Source organism: Micropterus salmoides, unplaced genomic scaffold (assembly GCF_014851395.1).
Source record: "Micropterus salmoides isolate LMB-PRFRI ecotype aquatic unplaced genomic scaffold, ASM1485139v1 Ms_hic_scaffold_11, whole genome shotgun sequence".
NCBI lineage: Eukaryota > Metazoa > Chordata > Actinopteri > Centrarchiformes > Centrarchidae > Micropterus > Micropterus salmoides.
Genome location: NW_024040152.1, coordinates 10,774,207 through 10,797,505, shown reverse-complemented (window position 1 = coordinate 10,797,505; position 23,299 = coordinate 10,774,207). Strand labels below are relative to the sequence as shown.

The following is a 23,299-nucleotide window of genomic DNA, read 5'->3' as shown; positions in this document are numbered from 1 at the left end:
TTTGCTACTATAGTGAAATAATCAATGAGTCATCATGTCCGATTTCATACTCTGCTGCTCCTGTCTGGATGTTAAGTTCTCATGTACTTGAAATATTATTTTATCACATTTACAAGAAATCTATCACAATCATTTAATGTGCTTGGCTTCTGCTGTTCGCTAGATTCACACCGTCCAATTCTAAATACTTTTAAATGTCTTTGTGTGATAAATATGCTTGTTATCTGACTGAGGTCAGTCATGATGTTACAGCTTCACACCCACAATGTGAAATGTTTATTAATTCTCAAATTGTTATTTGGCTTTACAGAGCAAGACAGACTATCTAGTGTGTGTGAGTTGGGATATTTGTTATCAATAGGAAAAAGCAAACCATACCCCTGAACTGGCCTAATGTGTGTGTTGACAAGACTCAACCCACCAGCTTAGTGTTCTCGTCTGTGAGTACGAAGTTATCATAAACTGAACTTACCCCTCTGACCTCGAATCTCTCATTACCAAACCAGCAGAGCAGGATTGATTCAGACCAGTCTGGTACAAACACATTAGGGGTACAGTGGGTCACACTGGGGTAACATATTGGGAAACTCTCAGTGCTATTTCCCCTTGTTTTTCTTCCAATCACAGTAATCAATTTTGACTTGTACTTGTACAGTTCAGTGCATTGTCCGGCTTACTATCAACACAAATCGTTGTTTTAAACTGAAAGTGTTCATGTTCATTTGTCTTATAACATCACTGGAGAGGATCTCTACAATTCACTTCAGTTCTAACTTCCATGTTGGTAAAAGCAAAAGTCCAGTATTTAGGTCTAAAATAATTAATTAAGGTATTTTATAAGATCATCACTTTAATTTGAATAAACTGCAACTTTTTCTGAATTGTAAGATGTTCACCAGTTGAAGCTAATGTATCTGTTGTCTTTAGGACCTTTGGGCCAAACCAAACCAAATTCAGAGAAACCACAGTATTATTTTCAGTATTTCAAAGTAAGATCCTCATTAACTCTTTAATAGGAAATAACACATATCCGATTTCCGACTGCTGTTCTACATAAGGCAACATCCCATTTCCCACTGTTTGAGAGTTGAAGAAAAGTTCATCATAATTGAATACTGATGCCCTAAGTTATATTGATCTATATTGATCTCTCTTGAGCTCAGTTTGGAAACTATGGGATTTTCCACATACTGTAAAAGAGCAAAAGCAGTCTCTGCAGCATCAAACAGCAGACTGCTATATACAAACAATGAAACATTAAAAAAACATCAAAGTTTATTAAAAATACATTAAATATTGAGCTGTGGAAATACGAAACCAAGTGTAGGAGGTCTTTGGTCATAGTTTTCCTGTAATCTTAGATAAATTAAGTTCTCTTTCAAAAATAAGACCTATTTGTGAATTACCTTCTGACACCAGGTGTAAAACAATGGTGTTTCCAAAAGCTGGATGTTCACCAGAGCCAAAGTTATGTGTTTACAAGGTTAAAACACAATAAGTATGAAAGAAAAATGCATCAACAGTTTTGCAACTCAAAATGTAATAAGCAATGTCCTGTCAACAGAATGTGACTTAGGCCAAGGCATGATGATAAACTCTTCCGCTTACAAAAGGAAGGGGCAACTTATTCTTGTTAGTGCTGTCACACAGTCAATCAACATGTCTTCATCAAATTTGTGTTTGCTGCAGTGAGGGAATTCCCCACGTTTAAGGCACATTTTATGAATACTGAAAGTCCATGATGATTCAACAGAATATTTGTGACAGCATAGAGGAGCATAAAATGATTAAATTAAATTCCTAAGAAGAAATGACAAAGAAAAAATTACATGAATCAGGACCAGTATGTTCATTTTCTGATTATCAATACAAAATAGAAAATACAAAAACATATAAAAACTAACAAAATACTCACAGCAAAGATCATATCTAGAATAAGAAAAATATTGACAGTACATTAGGGGTTCAGAGAATATTTAATTCTTAATTATTTGTATTTTAAAAAGCATTTCCTCAACAAAAGATGTAAAATGTAAAATATGCCTTCTGCAATGCTACACATAAACAGCAGGAGGCACCATTCCATTTGAACGCACAAATTCAGCTCTAAAAATTTTTGTTTTTTAAAATCCTTAATTAATAATTAACAAAGTTCCTGAAAAGCAGCTTTGCTGTGAAACACATAAGTCAAAAAACTGTTTCCTGAGTGTGACATTAAGGCTTTTAGTGTTAACTTTTTTAAAAGGTTGGTGAGTGCAGCTTTATCGTCCTATGGTGCTGGGGACAGGAAGATGTTGAAGAGTGCGGCAAAGATCACAAAGGCTATATAGCCCACTATACACAGCCAGAAACGTGGGTCGTGGAGTAGCTTGCTGTTGTAAGCGCTGAAGAAGACGTAGCCGACGGTCATTCCGGCCACAATCCCACCAAAATGAGCCACAAAGGACACCTAGGAGGACAGAAGGTGATGTCAGGTTTCAGAATTAGGCCTAATTAACCAAGATAAACTGAACACAGACCTCAACTACTGTCATCCAACATCACTGAAATGTAGCAAACACCCCAAAAACTTGCAGGACCAGTTTAAAAGCCAAAGGAAACTAAGAGGAAGCAAAAAAGAAGGGAGATAGCAAAGTGGGGGAGGGACTAAGGAACCTGTATTCTAGTGATCAGTTGGAAAGAAACAAGCTTTGTCAAACAGGAGGAAGATAATGTATACTTTCAGCTGTTTTGTCCCTCAAAATGGAAACTTTGGAGTCAAAGGGCAATAGTCACCATTTCTCAATGTTGATTAGTGATTAAAAAAGGATCTGGTTTGTGTGGAAAGCCAGTTTACAGTTTTTGTCCATTTATACATGCCCATACAGAGAGGTAGCTATTTGCATGAATAATCCCGTCAAGTCCCAACAAGACCTGCTGATCCTGTCTGTAGCCACAAGCAAATTACAACCATCACTAAACACCGTTGGCTTGGGGGAGGTTAGCTAGATTAGGTGGATCCCTTTTGAGGTTCTTTCTTTATCAGAAAAGGTTTAGCAAGACCCTTTGTTTGTTTTTCTAATAAAGTCCTCTGCTGTACAGCAGAAGGAAAATCATACCTTCAAACCAGCCTCATCACTGACAAATCTTCTGTAGAAGGCAAATCCAAAATCTGTGCCAACTGTAGAAAGAAAACAGTATCAAATTTAAAAAAAAATTAGGTATGATCACAGCAGTTAGAAAAAAAGCAAAATAGGTTGAAAACACACAGGAGAACATACCAATCAACACTATGGCAAGGATACGAAACACTCCCAGAAGAGGAAGCATCTCTCGGAAATTCTGTGAATTGAAATAAGGGTCAACAGCTTTAAAGAATGATGTTAATTTTAAATTTACGAGTGCGTAAGACAATAATAAGTCTGAAAACTTAGCAAAGACCTGCTTCACAAAGCAGAAATAGCACAATTTATATACTTGAATATAAAAATACTAAGGGGTGTGCTCAGTAGTTCAGTAACATAAATGTTCCCTTAAAATTATATTCCAAACCATTAATAGAACGTTTATTGAGAAAATGTGAGTAAACTGGTATTGTACACACACTATGCTATCTGCTAACCTTAGACATGTTGACAATGTCAAAGTAACATAGTCATAGTTGTAGTACGTAAAATAAGATAAGTTAAACTCTTTAGACTGAAACACAACATCAGCTGCTGTTCACAACTTTCTCTTAAACTCTATGTAAACTTACCACCACTGCGTTCATAAAATAGCCACCCATTAGAGCATAAACACCCCCGGATGCTCCCACCAAAGCACTGAGAGGATCAAATATGGAGCTGGCCAAAGAGCCTGAGGGAAACAGAAATTATCAGTTCTACAATCAGCGGCATTTCTTACAGCCAGGACTCACTTGAACACAAACAGGGAAAACCAACTTCAAGAATAGTTAATGATAGATATCTGGGTGCATATAGTATTCACAAACAGTGACTGAGTCCAGCTAGCTTAGGAGTTTGAAAGCTGCTCTTGTAACAATACAGCTAGCTGTGCTACACGTATCTTGTGGGTGGAGTGGGAGTGGGGTGTGCTCACCTGCCAGGACGCCCGAGAGGTAAACCATTCCCACTTCAAATCCTTTATGGACCAGTTCCAGTGGGATGCCCAGCAGTAGCTGCATCACCAGGTTGCCCAAGATGTGCTGCACACTGATGAGAACAGAGGAATAAGCAGAATATACTTGAGCATGTTGAGCTAGCATACAAATACACAGCGGATGGACAAAATAACACACCTGTAGCCCTGCAGTAAAGATCAGGTGGTGATTCATTTTGATGCATCATTTAAAAAACAATGTAGGTGTTAAAAAGGTAAGACTGGTGTTTTTCTAGTTTTGTTATTGTAAACGCAATCACCAATGCATCAACACTTCCCTACTCTTTCTGTGGCACTTACTCCAAATCCCTCTCATCTTTAATATATAATCCCATCCCAACTTTTAAAAACAGCTCAGTAATGTTCTAAAACAACTGGGTGCTGCAGAGTTTAATAAATGTTTTTTTAAACAGTGTTTTGGTTGGAGACCATTTCAGCTGCAGATTAAATGACATTTGGTGCACTAATAAGTACTTCTCGTCTAAAACACAACAATAGACAAACACTGTTAGCTTAAACTAATACCACACAAACAATTATAGGTTTTTATGTTTTTTATTGAACACCCCGTGTAAACATTCACAGCGCAGGGTGGAAAAAGTATGTGAACCCTTTGGAATTACCTGGATTTCTGCATAAATTGGTCATAAAATGTGACCTGATCTTCATCTAAGTCACAACAATAGTCAAACACAGTCTGCTTAAACTAATACCACACAAACAATTATAGGTTTTTATGTTTTTTAGTGAACACACCGTGTAAACATTCACAGTGTAAGATGGAAATAGTATGTGAACCCCTAAGATAATGACTGCTCCATAAGCTAATTGGAGTCAGCCAACCTTGAGTCCAATCAATGAGACGAGATTGAGTGGTTGGTCAAAGCAGCCCTGCCCTTTAAAAACCACACACCAATTTTACTTGTGCAATTCTCATGAAGCATTGCCTGATGTGAACAAAGCCTCAAACAAAAGAGCTCTCAGAAGACATAAGATTAAGCATTGTTTCTTGAGTGAAGCTAGAAAGGAGATTTTATATTTTTATATATGATTAATGAGATATCTGACTATACAGGACAATTGCTGGTTTAGGTCTATAACAAAAATATAAAATATCACCAGTCTTATCCTTTAAGCACATATCCTGTTAGGTGTCTTTCAGGTAGTGCTGGTGAGTGACTGACCACTTTTCCTCTTGGTTAATCTAGTTTTCCTATAGGATGTTCTGTGCAGTCATAAGATAACAAACTAAATTGATCCCACACCAGAGAAATTCACTTGTCACAGCAGCAGAGTGACAGATAGAAATACACATACAATAAAAAAAGTAAAATAGAATTATTCTTGGTTTTCCTGTAGCTCATGACTTTTGAGACTGTTTGCTTGCCACCACATGACGTTGCAATGTTTTGGTTTTGACAGATGTATCAGCAATTCAGGCAATGAATATCTAGGCCTTCATGTACCTTTAAAACAAACAAACAAACAAACGCAATGGCGGCAGGTTTATGTTAAATCTAATAGTACTCCTCTTCGTATGACTCACCCTTGTAACTTTGGTGCATCAGTTAAAAACCACTAATGTGTAATGCAGGAAGTGTCAAAATAATGCTGACATCCACCAAACACAGGAACTCTGTAAAGTAAAGAGGTGCCGTGCTCACAACCTACAGTTTCAGAAGTGACTACAGAATTGAATCAAAACCACTCACAGAATTAGAAAGCCCACAAAGATTATGAGATTCACCAAACTGATGTTTACTGCAGGGCCGTGTCTGTGGGAATTTGTCCACTCTCGACAATGACTCATGTAATTAACATCTAAAAGCTCTGCCAATGCTTACCCGGCGTGGACAAACATGTAAGAGAAAAAGCGCCATGCTTCCTGCCTGTGCTCGGGCTTGTACGAAAGGGGGCTGTTCCAGATGCCTTCGTCCAGGGTCACCCACTGCTTCTGAGGCTTCCACACAGCGTAGTAGATAAACACTGCCAACTGATAAAGAACAGAAAATGTCCACAAACGTGAGTCTTCAAGTAGGAGATTGTCAAATCCAAGTCTCTTTCCTCCGCAAAACACTGTAAAAACTGCCTTCAGGTTAGTAGCAGCAGAAGCTCGATCGCAAACAGCTGAGAAAATAAAGATAAGAAAAATAATCAGAAATACAACTAAAGTATGTTTAACCAACCTCAGGAAATCCCCCAGGGGGATTGTACTCAGCAGCTCAGTTGATCTTGTCTGGGTAAATAAAGTGCCTCCTCACCCAAATAAAAAGGCTATTCAGACAGTCAAATGCAGTGACATTGGACATCTGTGAGTTACAAAGAGTGAGCTGTGTGAATAGGCAGTGTGCAAAACACTCAGTGATAAGAAAAAGAGTAAAGCGACAGCCTTCCACCGATTGTGACAGCAACATGGTGCCAACTGGCAAACTGACATTTTAACAGCAGTTTTGTACAGATCTCAAAAGTGTATTGACTCACTATGGACAATGTAAAGAAAATGTCAAAACAAGCAGGTTTACAAACATAAAAAATGCACTAACAATTCAATTGTGCACAAAACAATCTGACAATACAAAATATTTTTATTTAACATTTATAATGGACTATACAAACATTGAATATGGTTTGTAGGGTTTATAACAGTATAATGTAGTTGTAAGCAGCTATAAGGACATCTGTACATGCTTAATAATGTACATTATTTCCCAACAATATTTTATATTATTACAACTGTATACTATATTGTCATTCACTCCACCACTGGGTGCCCACAGAAGGAGTTATTGTTATTGACAAAGGCACTGATAAACACCACTATCTTACAACTACTATACTTACAACAACATTATAATGCATTTTATTTACTGCCTATAAATGCTAAATAGGGAGACACAAAGTATATTATGATAATGTAAAGACAAATGTTTAAATAGCAGTGGTCAACACAAAGAAGGCACTAAATGCAAGTGCATGCTGCAACTGCTCACAAGTGTCATGTCTTCTGGAGTAAACTACTTCCTACTGTTTGTTTTACAAACAGGCAATCTCAAATGCATTCCTGGTGGCATTAGCTTAACTTAATATAGGACATAATAAAGAACTCAGTATATCTCCCTTTAAAACCATAAGGTTTTTTTTGTTTTGTTTTTTAAATAGACCAAACCCCACCTCACCCCCTCCCTTACTATTTCAACAAATCACCCACCGATCCTCCACATTCCACAAGATGTGTTTATTTACCTAAACCTAAGTCCAAGGACACGCAGGCTTTCTGTTTACACATTCAGGAAAAGCATCTCTGAATCCCACCAGTAAGGATCAACTGTACCAGGGCTAGCCTAAGGCTATAGTTCTACTCATGAAAACTGCTGTTTTCATTGACACCATGCCTACTGCCTGCTAGCGAGGACTGCACTCGATGAATCAGGACATTCAGAGGAGGTGGTGCAGATGCCAAAAGAGACAGAAAGAAAGAAACTGACTCTCACAAAACCTTCACAGTTTAGAGCTTGGTCATTGTGAGAACTACACATTTTCAAACACGGTAGCTATAAACAAAGATATCCTTCACCTCAATATCTGCTCTATAATTACAGCAAATCTTTACACCATGGCAGCATAATAAATGTAAGAATAATTACATCACAGAATCCATAATGATCACCCCAGTGCTCATGTATTGAATATGTATGTCAAGCTACCTCTCCAAGACTGATTAAGATGATGAAGATGGGAGGCGGGAAGCAGTTGGCCCGTTCCAGGTACTTGTCGCGGGCGTGTTCTGGGAGCATAAATCTGGAGACAGAATGCTGGAACCTCTCACAGCATCCCATCTCACTGTCATCATCAGGTTGGTCTTCTTCACTCCCGAGCTGTCTCCCATCCCGGTCCACGGGTAACGGCTCCTGCTGCTCGGGGTCGATGTCCTCCATCAATACTCCTGCCCTATGTAGCAGATTGCATATTTTGACTTAAGGGTGTTTGTATCTACAGTACCTTGAGCTGACTTGAATTGGTATCAGAGCAGAGGTGTTTTTTTTGAATACCATGGTAGTAATCACTTTAATATCTCTGGGTATATTTGGTCATTTGGGGCAATTTTGCATGTTATGGTAATATTGGATTTGTTTTTGTGGTTTTTGCATCAATGTGATGAAGTACTTAGATTTTCAGGTATTTTATTTGCTGGACTAGCAAAAAACATACATTCCTATTGGTTACTTCATCCATTAATATTGACTGATTGATTTTTATTTTTATTGTGCCATGCCTAAATAATATGCCCAGCCCAAACAGGCTTACAACACCACCATTATTTAGACTCTTAGACCAGAAACCAGAGTAGCAACATAAATATAAATAGTAACATCATATTATACATAATATGAAAAAAAATAATCTTATAAGCATTAAAATGAAACAACTATGCCTTCCTATCATAGGCTGTGCACCAAAACATTCCTGGATATTGAACTGAAGATATTCTAACTCGTAATAAGGACAATACAGAAGAAAAAGCGATTAATTCTTCAACATCATTCAACTTCTCCTAATTCTCGCAATTCCCACAAACCTGTTTTTAAATCTGCCAACTTCAAGGGCCAGAGGAAGAATTCCTGATCTCAGCTGTGCAACTAAAGACTTTTGACTCCAACATTATAACTTTCATGAACATTGGATGCATTACCGGGCTGGTGTATTAGAGACTACATTTATTTTATCTACATGTAGCTAATAAATTGGCAAGTAATATCATCATATGATATAAAATGACATATCCATAAATCTATATTGCCCACCAATTGGGCCTACTTCTGTGATGTTTAACAGCATCTAAAGTGCAATAGAAGTAAATCACCAGCTGTCACGGGCTAAATGTTAGTGATGCATCGATCCGATTCTGATATTAGTCCAATACTCACTCAAATAGCTGCATCGGGTATCATGAAAAAGGGGGGGGTCGATCTATTAAAATGAATTACGCGGGTACTACGCAATGCATCAGCAGTTTTGCTAGGAGAGCGAACAGCATTTTGTTTTACAAAGTTAGGAAGCAATGCTTAAGTCAAGCCTGATGTTGACGTACACATAAACAAATTATTCCAAGTCTCTTTCTCACAGTAAGGAATACAGCTTAATAATATTACACTGGTAGAAACAAATGACATATGGGACTGCAACTAACAATAATTTTCATTATCGATGAAACCACCAATCATTTCTCCATCCATTGTTCTGTCTATAAAATATCAGGAACTAGTGAAAAATACCAGTTGTAATTCTCGCTTTAAATGTCTTGTTTTGTCCAACTAACAGTCCAAACCCCAAAGATATTCAGTTTACTATCACATATGACAAAGAAAAGCATCAAATTCTCATATTTGAGAAGCTGGAAACAGCAAATGTTTACATTATTAAAATTTACTTTAATGCAATTATGAAAGTAGTTGCAGATTTAATTTTCTGTTGATTTACTTATTGTTGCAGCTCAGCATGACAACAAAGTGAAATAAAACTATACATCTGTACCTTTAACATGCATAATTGTCAAGAGCTGTCAGACCCTACAATGTTTAATGACTAAAATGTTCTTTTTGAATGGAAGAGATTTTAACTAGGCAACTTTTCTCTTGGAAAGAAGAACACTGTCCTGAATATCATCTATATCAAGAGTTTTCAATGTCTGAGACAGTGGGCCTCCCTTTAGACATGAGCTTGGAAAAAGGCGCCCCCTCACCACACCCTAGTTTACTTGTTTAGTTTCACTCAATTCCTGGATTCCTATGGGATCATGATTATGTTATATGACTACACAGACACTCAACTGAGCCGAAATAGCCTAATATTACTGTTTGACATAACTTCAGACTACACCAAATACATAAAAGGTCGTCTCAAGGCATTTATTAGTTTCTGACTCTGGAAAAGTGGGTAAAAATTTTATCATACACATTTAGGCTATTCTATTAGATCTCCTTTTGATAACTAATAATAATGTGATGACTAAGATTTTCCCCCTTCCACTCACCAAGCCTCCCCTGAAACTGTTTGGGCTGTTTAAAATATAGGAAAAAGGAAATTTGCAATTACTCTCCTCCTTTTGCTGGGTGAACATCCACTAGATACAAATGAATCCTAAATTGTCCAGTTTATGCTGCTTGCATGCCCAGCAACATTTGCACTCTGAAACCGATGTATTTCAAGTGTAATACTTTATCTTTAGTAAGACCTTGCTCAATTAGCCAACAACTGACAGTAAAAGAAATTAGGCTACAAAAAGCACGAGTTTTATACAAAAAACTACAATAAATAGAAAATAGCATTAGGCTACTTTGTTTTAATGCTGAGATGTTACCAATTTTAATAATATTTCCCAAAATGGACAAACTCTGACGGAGAACACAATTACAGTTGGCTACTGTATAGTAGCCTTTTAAAGCAAGTTACAAAAGGTTTGACACTAAACTACACAGTAGCCTACATTTTCGCCTGTTGATTAGCGTTTCCTGTTTACTGGGCGTTGCTGATGACAATACCTACTGATTTTGATCACAGACTTTTCCAGCCAACTTCAAATAAACTCCAGTTAAGGCTCCACGCCATTGTAAAGTATTAAGTTTTTAAAAAAAAAAAATCAACTTTACGTTGACCTACTCACCTAAATCTTTAACAGGTAGACAGCTCCGAGCGGCCCAAAACGCACAATTATTGATTCGACTTAACTAATTCAAACAGTTCAATGTGGGAGCTGAAGAGTGCACAAGTCCATCCGCTGTAGAGTTAAAAACACCATACAAAAACGCTTTCAGCACCATTCCTCCATGTTTTCAGACAACCCGCGGAATCCCTTCTTCTTCAGCCGTCCCCGTGAGATCGGAAGCTCTTGGAGATAATTATAGCCCTTGCAGTGCTTTTTCCTGCAAAAAACTTAACTTCCTTCCCGGTCCAAACAAACCACTGATGTTCCCCTCTTCCACCCAACTACAGCAGAGTTTTACAAAACCACGGAGAATATAGGTCCTGCAAACCTCGCACAACGTCCTAACTTAGGCTACCTGTTTCACCGTGCCACACCTGGGATCAGTGACGTCACTGACGAGTAGCTCCTCGTTATCCAACTTTTTACACTCACACGATCAGAAATGGTTACCCCCCCCACCCCCCCCCGACCATTTCTGATCATCTACGGTGCCATATATTCGAATAGATACAGAGTCTAATTCACGAAAGTAAACTCAAACTAAAGTCCCAATTTCATATAAATGTTGCACTACTGTGCATGTGCCACAAGGGGGACCTGGAGTCCACAATTACGAACAATGGGGATGGCGATGTTTCCATTGCAGGTTGCTAGCAAAGAGAATACTAAGACGTTTATATGCAATCTTCACATTACTCATGAACACGTCCCCCCCCCCCCCACACACACACACTATCAATAGAAGCTCCTAATCATCCTGATATTGCTTGTCACTCATTTATTAAAATCAGTCACAAAATGTTATCACAATTATAATGGAAATTCATAGATCAGATGACAATGAACCTTAACAGATAACCCTATAATAATACCCATCCAGAATAGCTACACTGTACCTCCTGGTGAGATTAGGGCTGCAGCTAAGGTTTGGCATTTTTGCTTGAAAAATGACTCAATAGATCAAAACAGTAAGTTACTTTTAGTAGCCTGCTTCAGCTCTGGGTATCTTTTCAATTAGGTTTTGAATGGTCAATCTAAAATATTTAGCCAACAAACATGCTTGTCTTTTAGGTGCCTAGGGGAATGGAAATTTAAACACCATTCCATGACAACTTCGCAAACTTCACCTATTGATGGATCGTGTGATGGCTCCAGTACTGCTACTCCATTGATCATGTGGTGAGACTACTCATTGATAAAAAAAACACATGCCAAACAACAGATTTTAATCACAGAACTTTTATTTTCTTCAAAAGGGAGAAAATCCACATTCTCAGGTAAAGAGTTGTGAGGAGGGATGTGGGGGGGGGGGGGGGGGGGGAGATGTGAGAAGCAGGAGCCATTAAATACAGCTGCTACAAGGTTATACAGATGATCACATGAGCCAATAAGCTTTTTCTACAGCGCCAGCAAGAGATTTGACACAGATCTGCTTTAGTCAGGATTTTCAGAGAGTATATCAACAATAAAAGGGGCTGAAAAAATAAAAAGTTGGCTTCATACATAGTTTCTCTTTCAGATTCTTCTAACTTTTTGCCAGCAGCAACAGTTTTAAAGTAAGAAATCAACTTTTGGATTAAAAAGGAGGATACACCATGGCACCCAAACAGGTTGAGATGGAGGGGACAAAAATGGTAAATAAAATGAAAAATCAAGTGGAAGGAGGCCGTAGAAGAGCAGCCATCTTGTGAGTGGAAGCTGGGATCTCATCAATGTGAGTTCAGGACACATCTGAAACATAAATTGATTGATAGTGTGGATTAGTGCTGCGGTAAAACACAGTAACCATCAGATCATCCTTTTATTAAATCAGAACCCTGATTAAATAAGAAATGTATACGAGGTTTAAAATACTTACAACTTGCAGGCCGGGCTCCGTATCTTCGCATGATCTGGTCTTGTGTGAACTTCACAAAAGATTCATATTGTTCTGGAAAGAGATGAGAAAAAAAAAAAAAAAAAAAAACACAAGATGGCGGTGAGGATATGTGCTGTAGATTTAAACACCTGATTGGGCAGAGGACCGAGATTCCATCCACAATATGATGCCTAAATTGTCATGTAACAACGATGTGCATTCACATTAGCCTTTCCAGGACTTTTAGTAAATGTCTGCCCACACTAAACAGGAAAACTGCTAAAATCTGTCATCTTCTGTTCAGTCTCTTCCTGCTCTCTGTGATCACCTGGATCGGTTTCTGTTGTCAGAAAACACAATGCTCTTGGCTAATAAATATCACCTGTTAACCAGCAGCCATTGCTAAGACAAACTGGCATTTTACAATTTATACTCTGCAAAACCTGTTTTTGGGTATGAAAATGCCAGATCAGTGCTGGTGAACTTTTTTTTTTTTTATTAAACAAGCTTCATGTGGACGTACTCTGAGTGAATACAGTTTGCTTCTGCTGCATTATTGCATTATTGCGCCTGTTCCCTGCCCATTAACAGTCTTGGCATCTAGAAGCATATATAATGTTTGAGGGAACCAGACTCCAATGCAGACGTCATTAGTTATGATATGAAAAGATACTCATAAAATAAAAAGGGAGGGGTGAGGGTGTTTCTCATTGCAGTTACACTTTCATTGTTCTTCATTGCCAGATTGGAAAGAAGTGCTGTCCAGAGGAATTGTGAATGCTGATACTGAAGTCCTGTGGTTTCACAGTTTTCATTAATATTCAAAGAGGAACGCTTATTACCTGCGAGTTTTGTGTTAAGGATCTGTTCGTACTCCTCCCGGATCTTCTCCTCATGGTCTTTAAGCAGCCGCTCACACAGGTAGCTCACCTGCTTCAGTGTAAACGAGGGCTGGTCCTTCCTTGAGGCACCTGGGAAACACAAAATCAGATCAGCTATGAAAAGGCTGAATCACTAACATATGCGGTGCAGCAAGTCAGAGACAGAAATAGGTGCTTGGCCAGGTGTAAATTTACAGCTCTGCTTGCTGTCATCCCTCACCTCTACCAGCCAAAATGGAGCATGCAGCACTAATGTGAGCCCTTTGTCTGAGTCACCACTATGTCTCTGTCGCAACTGGAGCCAGTATTAGCAAGGTGATTCTTTACCCAGTGGTCTTTGAGGTCTGCATTGGAGCCCTTTAGACTAAAATGTTTGTAAATCACAGACAAGTACGGCAGAGCGAGGATGAAGGTTTAATGGCAGTCTCAGTGACAGAAAGAGGCCGGGACAGTAACGGTGCAGTCAGTGTGATCTATGAGACTATTCTGTAGAGTGGGAAGGAAAAACACGGGAGGCCGAAGTCCTGGGGTTGGGGTCTTGGATTGCATCTCTCAACGTAACTGCCAAATTGTGCATAACACATCGAAATGCACAGTTACTGCTGCAGCACAAACGTATTTCCAAAGAGGCAAAAAGCAAATGTTACAAGTTTGTCATGATCTACGATTGTGTACTTTTCCTATGACGGGCACACATGTAAACAAAAGATGGGCTAAAACAAAGTATACCCACAATCTACAACCATTTCAGGTGTCAGTATAGAGAGAGAAATTGATTGAACTTTGTATGTTTTCTCTTTGGATGAATCTGTCAGTTTATCTTCTGTGATTTAGACTTTCACCTATAACATTTGTATTTCTTAACTTGTTTGCAAAGAAAACAGTATACTGTCTCTTTTGATCTTTTCACATATCACAGTAAACATGAATCATTTCATGACACTTTTTGTTATCCTTTTAGATACAATGAAGCATGAAAGTGCTGCTTATTTCAAGTTCCATCTGAAACACATCCATTACATGTAAAAGTGTTCTGAGAAAATGATAATAAAAGCACTCTTTTCAGGGATTTCAAAAGGGTTAAGACTGAGAGACATCTCCATTTCAGAAGTGGGTTGGATTTGGCACAAACAACTACACATCTTTCACAAACTCACATCTGGAATCACAATCCCTCTGAGCTTGCCTCTTGAGACTTGAGTTGGTCATGCAGGTCCAGCCAAGGGTCTTTTGGCAGGCCTTGCAGAATGAATGAGCTTATCATTCATAATTGTTGTTCAGCAAATGCACACACTTAACTTACAAAAGATGTGATTCTGTTTGTTTTATGATGGTTTTGATGTCTGAGTTGGCTGTCACTTCAATGTTGTAGGACTTGCTAACCAGAACAAAACAAAGCAGACATGTTATTTGATCACCCATTTAGAAAAAGCTCTTACCCGCAGAAGTACAATACCTTCGTTCTAAAATACCCAGCTACAAATATTAGGGCACTCTGCACTTAAAAAAAACACCTTACACCTTCTGGTTGACTGGTTGGTTGATATGCAGATATACGTAGATCGGATGTATTTTATTTGTGATTGATAGGCTATGTTGTATTATAAATAACACTGCTTATGAATGAAAACAGTTTATTTTACCAAACAGAACACATACATATCATGTGGTTCTAAAGTGGGAAAAACATCCATTACTTGACACCAAAAGTGCCATGCTGTACCCATTACAGCTGAGCATGACCAGAAGACATGGCCTTTGGAGTAAAATCCATAAATAGTGTGTGCATGGTGTTTGTCTGACAAACAGTAAATTTTCCTACCTGGTGGGGAGCTGGGAGCGTTGAGGGAGGAACTGGGGCTGGGGGCATCACTGGAGCTACAGGCCTCAGTCTGGTTGAAGGCCCCTTCCAGCTGCCGCCGCCTCTGGATCCGGCTGTACTCCTGACGGAGGTTCTGGAAGATCTGCTCTGTAGGGAGGAAACAGAAACGAGGACAAAACTTTTAAAACCAGGACAGAGACCACCCCCCCCAAAAAAAGGTGATTCTATTTGTCACACATAGGGCCCTGACCTGAAGATGTAACTTTGACCTTGGTTGCTTTCTACTCCACACATTTTTTTTTTTTTTAAATAAATTCGCCAGTTATGAATGGGCTGCCAAAGCAAATTCATTACTGACTTTCTCACTTAGTTTTAATGTGCCTTGTAATGATATCAAGCAACAGTGTCCTAAACCTTTCCTTACTGTAATGAAACCCTCAAACTGCTAAATTACAAGTTTTCAAAAGTATGATGGGTTCTGTTTGATCTTCATTCTGATCAAAAGGCATTATGAATCCATTGTCCCAGAATACTGCTTCATATTGAATGAACTGAACAGTCATTACAGGAATGAAATGGCCAGTATTTTGTTTTATTAGCTTAGTATGTTTACTGTGTGTTCTTTCAATACTACATACACAACACATTCACATAAAATTGAATGTGTTCCAGCATGAACAGGAACTATTACAGGAAGGCATAACGCTCCACCATGTTCTTAAGAAACTAAAAAAAATAAAACATTCATTCCACAGGAAGTAAAGGTGTGAAAGACTGATTAGTATCTATTACAGCTGTGACAAACACAAACACAGCTGACCTGAGACACTTTCAGATCCAGTGACTGAATCACTTGCACTTCTCTTCCAAAGTTTTTCATGACATCACCATCATGCCAAACTACAGCTGGAGAAAAGGTTATGTGAAGGCTGCAACATAAATCAGTGCTGGTTACTAGGCTGTAACAAAGGAAAAGCTTGTTCAAATATAAGCATGGCTGTTGTAGCCCTACAATTTTTAAATACATTAAAATCACATATTCTTAAATAAAAAAATCGGAAACTTTATGTACACATGCATACAGCTACAACTGGTCAAGAAAATGGGGTTGCTACACAGTGGCTAGTCCCTTATCGTCTCAGATGTTTCCGCCTAAAGATTAACCCTACACCTCAGTGGTGTCCAGTGTCAAAACAGCTTAAACATGGTTCACAGCCAGCACACACATATCTAATTATAAGGCTAAAGTTCAAAAATGTCCTGGGAAAAGCAAGAGAAAACAACCATGGCTAGAGCTGATAGCCATATGTAGGAGAGGGACTTTATCTTACTCTATTCATACAGGGGGTGAAGTCTCTACACATGTTGCACCTCTATCTGGGGAACGGTGCCTCATTTATCTTGGGTGGAGAGGGAGATAGAAACCATGTTGCCACTTCAGCCTGCTCATCAGTAAGCTTGTCTGGATGGTGAGGAAAGCAGGACCTTCTCTATAGAGCCATTTTAAGAACACCATGTTATACTGTATGTGGTCATGCAATTTTGAACAGGTGCCTTCACAGAGACCCCTCTGCTTGCTGTATGTGGCTTCTAAACCTCCAGCATTAATAATGCAGGACCCCAATCTGACAGGCTCTGTTTGCTTAGCTACCACTTTGCTTTTCACACTTAATAAAGCCATATCAATGCCGCAAGAATGTCACTCCCAACCTGCAACTAGGAAACAATTAAATTGACAGAAAACACCTTTGATAATCAATTATTTCTCACTTTCAATGGTTGCTCAAGTCTGAGGATTTGCTGATTCATTGTATACATTAATTTTTTGGGGGGTGGATTAAAATTCACCATGTAAGCAGAAAAATCAAATCTAATTAAAACTCTGAGGTTGATTTGAAGTTTGATATTCAATCTCAAGCTGAAATTGCAAGTTACTTTTAAGTTTAATGTTGACCAGCAGGATATTTTAATGCCACTAGGCCCTTGTCAACTGCATGAATAACTCTTAAAGACTTATTATAAAAAGACATGCACAGCGCTGGAGCCCTGTCTCCCTCTCAGCTCCTCCAAAAACATCCTTTGGATAAAAATCCAAGATATAAAGGCTGATCGAGCACATCTAACCACACCAGCTGAAACACATTTTTCAATATAAAATACTATAATACTGTAATCTTTGAAGTTGTCAGTTTTCTCTCACTGATTAAGCCAAATCACAGACTTTCAAATAGTAGATGTAATTTTGAGTGTATAAGAGACACAGGCAGTCTTCACTTTCATTTTGTGCCTCTTGTTTTGTTATTTTTTGAACAGTGGGGGCGTGGTTGCACATCTTGCCACCTCTGCTTACCAATTTCCTGGGGGAAACCCTGTATTTGCAATGATTGTTGTTTAAACAAAGACTGTATGAGCAAGAGAGAGCAAGATCCTGGTTACAGACAGATCTAAAACATAAACCTAGCTGTATCTGGTACTGCTACTACTGTGTAATCCTATAATTTAGTATTTATCTGGACCTACAGTTGCAGGCTTGAGGTTACATCCAACATTTTCATTTTAAAAAGCAGACCTATTGCTACGTCTGCCCGTCCAGACTAAAACGACAAATCCAGGGAGGGAGAGAGAGGGAGGGGGAGGGGAAAAATGAAGGACTTTGAATACAATGACGCAGACACTCACGTTTGGTTTCCTGATTGGGTCTTATCAGTCATACAGAGCAAAAACACAAAGCTGCTGACAGCATTTTTGTTTTGGTATTGTTATTATATACTTACACACTTGTACTGTGGATGTCACCTTGTTTATTTTGCGACAACTGCAAGTCTGTTTTCTGCCACCACAGTCAACTTGTACTCCCGTGTTACTTTCAGTAACAGTTCCACCTCATTGTTGGCCCCAAAAAATCTCTGGTGTGCTCCTCCATCCATAGAACTACTTTCTTCTTTCGCCAAATCTTCTGCAACTGCAGTAGACAATCTGCTTCCTGTTTACACCAGCAAGCACATGCCCAGTGTACGTGAATGGCCACTTCATCTAGGCTTTTTAGTTGTTTTAATGTAGACTGAGATCAACTTTGAAACGCAGCTAAAGCCTACACACTACACGATTTTTATGAGAGCAGGCAGCTACTTTTTCACGGAGAAACACTTTCTACTGACCTCCAGCTCTCTCTGTAGCTCAAATGATCCCTGCTACCAGCGTGTGCTAATCCATTCTTTCACTCATTATTCGTCTTCACAATTGTGATCTTTATAATAAAGATACAACAGCTGTTGTCTGTAGGTTCGTTTCATTTCCCATTTCACGAGTGTTTTCTTAACAAAACATGATTTGGAGACCAGCGTCAGGCGACGCAGTTGCTGTCAGCTCATGTAGTGTGTGACCCCCTGTCACCAATCAGTGGCGCAGTGGGTTTTTAAACAAAAATGTAGTAGTGTGGAAGTAGCCGGAGTCTCTAAATGCCAACAATAAGGGATTAACCTGTGACAGCTGTCTTATGTGAACGGGTCTAATTGGTTGAATGTGCATCTCCTAAATGAAGGTGGTGTGACTGTTGGTAGACGTGTCACTACTCCTGGGTACATCTGACTGAAGTGAAAAACCTCTCCTGCTGCCGGTCACTTTCAGCTCTGCCAACTTCTAGTAGCTCAACTGTGGGCGTTGCTTGACAACAATGACCCTCGTCACAACCAGGTCAAGCAATCAATCAGTGACTTCCGGGAGCCAGGGGAACACAGTGGAGAAAGCCTCGGCTAAAAGGCTTAGGTACAGGCCAAATAGTGAATACGAAAGGCAGATCGGGTGGATAGATTGGACATGGTGGTGGAGAGAAAACAAAGCTGACTCATTTCATTTTAACCTCTACCACTAAAGGACTTTGGGGGGGGGGTTTCGAATGCCCCAACTGCCAGGAAGTAGTGTGATGTATTATGGGTCAGTTCATGTTACTCTTATGCAGCACAGAATTTAAGAGTGACCACTATTAGTTTGAAAAATGGGAAATGGCAACCTAACAAATGATTATTAAGAAGCTCACCACTGAACAATACCCTATCTGGAAACAATTATTTCCAGATAGGGTTTGGCAATACAAATGAGATGATAGAAACTAGTCAACCAGTAGAGATTCCTATAGTAGGTAACTATCCCTGTACTATATTTTTGCATAAATGTGATGAACTGGTCTGGTATTTAACTTCCTGGATAAGCAAAATAACAGACATTACCATTGGATTATTTTACTGATAAACAGATTCTTCAACTTCCAGAAACTAGTGCACTAATTTCATTATTGTTTAGGCTTTTTAAAAATGTTTTATATTTGAAGAAATAAATAAATAGGATCACTGTTTTGTATTGTGAGAGAAAGTTGGCTCGGTGCATCCCTAGCTATTGCAAAATGAAATTACCTACACAATACATTCTGTATTGTTCACTTCTAATTAGGGCTGTGGCTAATGATGATTTTAGTACTTTAATCTTCTACTGATTATTTCATCGATTCATCTAATCCATTGTATAATAAGTACTTTTACTTGGCGGCGGCCCGGTAACAGGATCAGCTGTGTAACTTAACGACGTTACAACACAAACTCGTGGCCCAACCAGGCGGAGAAAAAACACGCACGTTCAAGATTTTCCTGACCAGATGACAGCAGAAGCCCAGGATACCTGACAGTCTTGAAGCCTGACACAGGTTTTGGACCTGAACTATGACATGCACACTTTTCTCCCCAAGCTGTAAACCTGACAAAAGGTCAGCCAGTCCTGCCTTTCGATAACATGTCCCAGGAAAACACCAGCCTCATCTGTCAATTGGGGGAATTATACCAAAGCACAAGCCCAGACTGGCAGGACAAGACTGAGGCAGAAGAGAATGCAGTGGATGATCCCATCTACATTAATATGAAATAATTACCCAAAGATACCTCGGCAGTGTCAGATACCTGTGCCACGCCTGCACGCATACCGCTCTGCTCACCACAAGCGAGCCTGACAAGCTTGAAAGCATGTGTAGGTAGACGCGGGTGGGAGAGAAGACAGCTGACCTTTTGCTAAATACAAAAACTGCTTTCACTTGGCATACCACAGCAGAAAAGCAGGCTTGCAGCACCAGGCCCACGAGGGGCCTCTTTCTGGGTGAAGGTGAGTATAATACCTAGTATCTGGACCTCATGTCTGCAGCAGACAAATCTATATGACTTCACTCTTGCAGCTGCTGGGCTGTAATTCAGCTAGGCAGACAGACTGAAGAAAATGGAGCTCACAAGAGGCCCGTTTGATTCTTAACAAAGTTCAGGCCGGATAAGCAATGTCAGTACAGACAACCTTGAAAACAGGGATCCTAATGTTTCATTTTGCATACCAACATAAACATAGATGCACTATGAAACATAAGCAAGTCAGATTGCATATATGGTGTGAGTAATAACAGGGGCAGAAAATGTGTCTTCACCTCCAGGCATCTGCAAACATCTGCCCTGTACATTCTCATAAAACCAAGAAACTTCACAATAGTAAATTACAATAAATCTCTGGTTTAAGAGGATATGTTCCACAGTTCACCACAAGCCAAAATAAATACATTTCACAGGAAGCCAGCTGTGACGACGTTTCCATTAACATCCACATATGTGTATGAATGCTCTCAACAAACCTTCCCCGGCGCTCTGTGAGCGATGTGCAAGAAGCACGTATTTTTCTTAGAATTAAACAGGAACAAGAGACCACAAGCTGCCCTTTGTGTTAATAACTGATGCAGCAGGCATATTGTGTGGGCTCTTGATTGTTTAAATAAAAAATTATTTTATTAATGGCTCACATCCCCCCCCCCCCCCCCCCCCCCGGAAACAAGTTAGTCACCTCCTCTGCAAGTAAATCATCCATGAAGAACACCAAATGAAACCCATGTCAAGAAGCATAGAACTAAGAGGGGATGCTGCCTACATTGCCCCTCCAAGTGTCCCCTTATTGTCCAATCTGATCAGAATTATGAGTATAATTCACAGCAAAATCACTAGGCTAAGGACAGGTTATTTGGTGGTTACCTAGCAACAATAAAAAATTAAAAAAAAGCGTTTATTATAAATTGTAGGTTTTTAACAAAAAAGGCGCTCTGTTAGTTGATTATGTCATGGAAAGAAGCTGACAATCTGACATAAATAAGTGAGAAATAGGGAGATTTAAACCCTTTTGATTTATCCAGTTTTATAGAACAGAAAAGTGGCTCTACATACAGCCACTGGGTAACAATGAAGGGTGGATCACTCCTAAACCAAAACACTTCTTCTCCCAGCAGTTCCTTGCCAGTAACTGGTTATGAGGAATGCATCTGTGCATTTCTGATTTCTTCGTGGTTACTTTGTCATTCCTGGTGGCAAGAGAGCAATACACTTCATAGAAACAGGAGGGCTAACTAGCACCATTAGCAAACTTAGCACAGTTAGTACAGCTGCCTCTACCTTGTAATCCTCTCACATTTCACAGCAATAAAGTGGTCAAATAAATGCAAGGCTGTCCTGCATTTTTTTTTTTTATATTTGAATTCAAAATGTATAATGATTAGTCGTCACTGCCATCATGCTGCCCAATCTCAGTGACTGGCACAAACAATAAGCCTGACTGGATCACAGCGGAGACATCCAGGTAATTATCTTCTGTCCACTTGTGAGCCCCACACCCGTCCAACGCTCACAGCGAAGCTTTCCAAGTCAATGGGAGGGTAGAGTACAGACATAAAGGAAATGAACAATGCCTTCCAGGCTTGGAGAGGAAAAATGGTTGTGGTGCATAATGGTAACCCCCACCTCAATGCAATGCAAGACAATTCTGGCACTAAGGCGAAGAACATTACCCAGGCAGCTCCTAATTAACAGCATGCAATTCTGTGGCTGCTGCTGCTGTGATGCCATTCGTCTTTTCAGGGGTGCCAGAAGGCTAGATCGTCACCCAGGTGTTAAGTATAAGCAGGACCTTTTGTTTAATCCTATAAGTTTTCAAATTAACGTTTAACTGAACATATTATATTTATTTGCCGTGACACTCAACACTACAGCAGCAGATTGTACAGGCAAAGCTGATAAGGGCAGTCACATATCCTGGCAACATTCAATTTCCACAGTGCCAGATAGTATTTAATTTGGCTCTATACGAAATAACTTTCATTCTAATATTTTCATGAGCAAATGCAACGTTAAGTTAACGTCAGGCTAACTCGGGCAACTGTGCAACAATACAATGAGCTAGGAAGATACCACCAACGAACACCTACAGAACCACTCATATTTGTGTGCATCTACTAATTTATAAGATTAGTAAAATATTCTGTGACGGTAACGTTAATTTAGCGACGACGTTCCCCCTTCTTTACGTTAGCCTAGCTAGGCTAACGTTTAGCCTCCAACCCCCATTCTGATTCTCTGAACTAGCTAGCTATCCATTCCACTCCACCCAAACCCCCCTCCCCCATGACACCCACCCTGAATCGCAAAAAGCCCTTAAATCGGCTTTCCGTACCTGGGGTCAGCCTGTGTTCGCCTCCTATGGCCGGAGGAGACATCGAGTGCGTTGGGCTGTCGACTTGGGGACGGAGGTTGCATCTTTGCGGGGACGGAGTGCTAGTAGTCCCCGGTAGTGGATTGCACCTTCTCCGCTTGGGAGACTGGGGACTGAGGAGGGCCTCAAACTCCATCGACCGCTTTAACGTAGCTCCACAAGCCATGTTAGCAAAACAAAACGGGAAAAAATTAATTAGACAAAAAACGACCCGCAAAAAAATGGGGTTTAACGCTCGTTGTTTGTACGTTTAACGTCCTCGAAATGTCTTGAGCCTTTCTTCCTTTCCACAACAACGGATTTTCTTCTCTGAGTAGTTAGCCAACTGCCGACCCTGCCTG

The 23,299-nt window shown here is 39.5% G+C and overlaps 2 protein-coding genes across 2 annotated transcripts; both read right to left on the bottom strand.

The window, feature by feature from the left end:
- Positions 1 to 1,257: 1,257 nt before the first annotated feature.
- Positions 1,258 to 11,220, bottom strand: rhbdl2 (rhomboid, veinlet-like 2 (Drosophila)). Its single transcript, XM_038710856.1, has 8 exons — positions 10,802 to 11,220; positions 7,845 to 8,088; positions 5,985 to 6,133; positions 4,081 to 4,193; positions 3,737 to 3,837; positions 3,261 to 3,321; positions 3,099 to 3,160; positions 1,258 to 2,449 (listed from the first exon to the last, which is right to left on the bottom strand). Exons 2-8 carry the CDS (start codon positions 8,073 to 8,075, stop codon positions 2,270 to 2,272), a joined length of 897 nt encoding a protein of 298 aa, XP_038566784.1. The 5' UTR covers positions 8,076 to 8,088; positions 10,802 to 11,220; the 3' UTR covers positions 1,258 to 2,269.
- A 1,204-nt stretch (positions 11,221 to 12,424) lies between these two features.
- akirin1 (akirin 1) lies at positions 12,425 to 23,281 on the bottom strand. Its single transcript, XM_038710855.1, has 5 exons — positions 22,920 to 23,281; positions 15,405 to 15,551; positions 13,544 to 13,672; positions 12,702 to 12,773; positions 12,425 to 12,574 (listed from the first exon to the last, which is right to left on the bottom strand). Exons 1-5 carry the CDS (start codon positions 23,122 to 23,124, stop codon positions 12,564 to 12,566), a joined length of 564 nt encoding a protein of 187 aa, XP_038566783.1. The 5' UTR covers positions 23,125 to 23,281; the 3' UTR covers positions 12,425 to 12,563.
- Positions 23,282 to 23,299: the final 18 nt, after the last annotated feature.

Bases quoted from the DNA above. Each gene is read 5' to 3' on its own strand.
- rhbdl2 (XM_038710856.1), bottom strand. From the start codon at position 8,075: ATGGAGGACATCGACCCCGAGCAGCAGGAGCCGTTACCCGTGGACCGG. The intron at 6,134-7,844 runs GTAGCTTGACAT...GTTCTTTATCAG, and splicing joins TCTTAATCAGTCTTGGAGAG to TTGGCAGTGTTTATCTACTA. The intron at 3,161-3,260 runs GTATGTTCTCCT...TTCTTTCTACAG, and splicing joins CCTTGCCATAGTGTTGATTG to TTGGCACAGATTTTGGATTT.
- akirin1 (XM_038710855.1), bottom strand. From the start codon at position 23,124: ATGGCTTGTGGAGCTACGTTAAAGCGGTCGATGGAGTTTGAGGCCCTC. The intron at 15,552-22,919 runs GTACGGAAAGCC...TCCTCCCTACAG, and splicing joins CGAACACAGGCTGACCCCAG to AGCAGATCTTCCAGAACCTC. The intron at 13,673-15,404 runs GTAGGAAAATTT...TGTGTTTCCCAG, and splicing joins CGCTCCCAGCTCCCCACCAG to GTGCCTCAAGGAAGGACCAG.